This window comes from Medicago truncatula, chromosome 4 (assembly GCF_003473485.1).
Source record: "Medicago truncatula cultivar Jemalong A17 chromosome 4, MtrunA17r5.0-ANR, whole genome shotgun sequence".
In the NCBI taxonomy this organism is placed as follows: domain Eukaryota; kingdom Viridiplantae; phylum Streptophyta; class Magnoliopsida; order Fabales; family Fabaceae; genus Medicago; species Medicago truncatula.
This window is the reverse complement of record NC_053045.1, coordinates 10,525,281-10,528,424: the sequence shown is the minus strand read 5'-3', so window position 1 is coordinate 10,528,424 and position 3,144 is coordinate 10,525,281. Positions and strand designations below refer to the sequence as shown.

Here is a 3,144-nt window from a genome sequence, read left to right as displayed (position 1 = left end):
TGTATTAAAGTATCATATTATTGAGAGATGATCTAAATAAGTGTTTTATATGCAGAAAAAAATTTCACATTACAGACCAATTTTGTAGAGTTGTGTTACATTCATCCACAATTTTAAAAAATTTATGGTATCAAACATGTTTTAAAAATTAACTCACTTGGATTTGTCTAATGAAATTAGTTTGAGACTTTGAAGTGTGTTTCTCCTCAAAGTTTGAGATTCAATTCTTTCCGATGTTGTGAATCACTTGTGAACATTTTATTTTCTGATTGATATGATGATTGGTCACTATTACTTATTTATATATATAAATAAGTAAATAGTGAAAATTGATCGAACTAACGTAATTAAACCGGTTCAAAGTGATTCAATTTCGATTCATTCAAAATGTGATTATTCGAGATCAAAACAATCTATGAATGAACCCTCTGAGGTTAACCTGATGGTATATGCTTCAGAACTAAGAGCATGCTTCTCACTAAATCTTAGATTTAAATCTTCTATATGTCAACAATTTCTCTGTTGGGTCAACCTATACTTGTCTTTGACTTCAATTGGACTCCCAACAATGGACGGTGAGATTTGTCTCCGGCATTACAAGTCCGATATCTGTTTTTTTTTGTTTTTTTTTTTTAGAAAAAAAATCTATGAATAGATATGTTATCGGTTCAACCCATAAAACCCGCGAGCATTGCTACTAAAGAGTGCAAAAAGTAGACACTGATGGGTTTATGTAATGTCTTACTCTCTCACTCTCATTCCCCACAATTTGCATAGAGAACTAGAACTAGAAAAACCTTTCATATCTACTCACAAAAACACACTTTCACAAAACTAAATACAGAGTGAGTTCAAAGGATATGAGGAATAACAAGTTTAAGCTATCAGATATGATTCCCAATGCTTGGTTTTACAAGCTAAAAGAAATAGGCAAAACAAAAAACCAAACATCAACAACACCTTCCAAGAAGAAAAAACAACCTTTTTCATTATCCTCAACAACTTCAACACATTCCTCAAAACCAAACCAACCCAACCAATGTAATAATCCTAGAAAATCATACTACTTCACTAGAGAACTTAACCAAAACAACACCAAATTTTCAACTTCACCAAAAACACCACAAACACCATCCAAAAACAAAACAAGAAAAAAAAGAACCACAACATTAAAATCAAAAAATTCTTCTTCTTCTTCTCCAAAAAATGTTACCTCTTCTGTCTCCGCGGGTTGTAGTTGTCGAACGACACTTGAATCAGTGTGGACAAAATCAGATTCTCCACACGAAAACTTTTCATCTTCTCCACTTGATAGCTTAACTGAATCAGAGTCCCCGGACCCTGAATTCAGGACCGACCGTGTTCTGATACCAACTGAACCATCGTTCGATGAAATGGTTTCGTTAACCACTTCATCTTGTGCTTGTAACAAAATCTCAAACAATAACAACAATATAGATATTGTTATTGATGTTGATAAAAATTCTCTAGCTAGAAAAGATGATAAACTTGAAGGGTATGATTATTCATATGATTCTTTTTCAAAGCTTGAACTTCCTCCTATCATTACAAAACCAACCATGAAAAATGAGCACAAACCCATCAAAGAAGAATCTCTAAAGATTAAAATTATCAATCAAGAACAACATAAGAAGAAGAACAAGAAGAAGAAGAATGGTTCTGTAAATTCTCCTGGAGTGAAACTTCGTATAAAATCTCCAAGAATTGTTCAGTTTCATCATGTCCGGAAAAGCGTGTCATCGACGGTAACTTCCTCCGGCTACCGGAGAAGCTTCTCCGGTAGTCTAGCAATAGTGAAGTCATCATTTAATCCTCAAAAGGATTTTAGAGAGTCAATGGTGGAGATGATTGTGGAGAATAACATAAGAGCATCAAAGGATTTGGAAGATCTTCTTGCTTGTTATCTTTCTTTGAATTCAGATGAGTATCATGATCTTATTATCAAGGTATTCAAGCAAATATGGTTTGATTTGACTGAAACAGGGTAGGGAAATAGTAAAATCCTAGTTTCTATTTTTCACATTAATTTTCTTTCTATATGTGTATTATTATTATTATTATTTATCTTTGTATGTAAAAATAATTATGATGATAATAATATATTTTGTACCTTTAATCAAGGTTTTGAATTGAATCAAGGTTGTTATTATTAAAATATTTGTATTAAGAATGTGTATTAAAAAGTGTCACCCCTGGGGCAACGATATTTAATATTATATATAAGTTATGGATAAATGCAGTAGAAACAAATACAAAGCCTACAATGTAAATATTATTACAAAGTCTTTAAAACTGTATTTTTTTTAAAGAAAAACTTATATTGTATATTAATGAATTTGTTTTTATTTTTAACAGATAATGAATTTGCTTTTATTGAAAAAAAAACCTATTTTACTTTTATTGAAAATAATATCATAGTTTTTTTCTTCAAAAAAGAGTAATAATATCTCATAGTTAGTAAATGTAGAAATAAACCTCAGATGTTGTCCCAAAAAAAAGTAATAAATAATCCTCAGATGTAGAGTACTTGTTTAGAGACAATTATTCTCTCAACTAATATGTACCTCTATTTCCATTCACAAAATTCAATTTTTGTACATATAATTAAAGAGTCTAATGCATTTGATTTGTTAAAAAACGGAGGACATCAAATGACAATTTCAATTGTATAATGTTTGATTTGTAAAACTGTTTAAGGAACATGACAAACTTGAGGCAAGAGACATGACAAAAACTAAAATTCTTATCCCTCACTAAACCACATTACAACTTTTTGTCTCACGTACAAGTTATTCAAAATACCAAAATAGTCCTTTGTCCACAAAAAACCATATAAAACCAAAATTTATTTAATATCATAAAATTTTATTCTGCGTTATTCTGTTTTGTGTTGTCCTGTCATATCTTGTAATGTTATGTCAAATACTTAATATTTTAGGGATTAAACGCATCCTAAGTTACTAGGCACCCATACCACACATTGTTGGTAAACTATGCATTAAATTTACTATATCATAATTGATAATGACTATTTATTTAGTTTCTGAAATCATGATTAATTTTCAACTCAAAATACAAAATAAACTAAATATGCCAAGACCAAAAAATTTCACCGTGCAAGGT

The 3,144-nt window shown here is 30.2% G+C and overlaps 1 protein-coding gene across 1 annotated transcript; it reads left to right on the top strand.

The window, feature by feature from the left end:
- The first annotated feature begins 690 nt into the window (after positions 1-690).
- LOC25491708 (transcription repressor OFP1) lies at positions 691-2,155 on the top strand. Its single transcript, XM_013599719.3, has one exon. It carries the CDS (start codon positions 861-863, stop codon positions 2,007-2,009), a length of 1,149 nt encoding a protein of 382 aa, XP_013455173.1. The 5' UTR covers positions 691-860; the 3' UTR covers positions 2,010-2,155.
- The last annotated feature ends 989 nt before the right edge of the window (positions 2,156-3,144 follow it).

Bases quoted from the DNA above. Each gene is read 5' to 3' on its own strand.
- LOC25491708 (XM_013599719.3), top strand. From the start codon at position 861: ATGAGGAATAACAAGTTTAAGCTATCAGATATGATTCCCAATGCTTGG.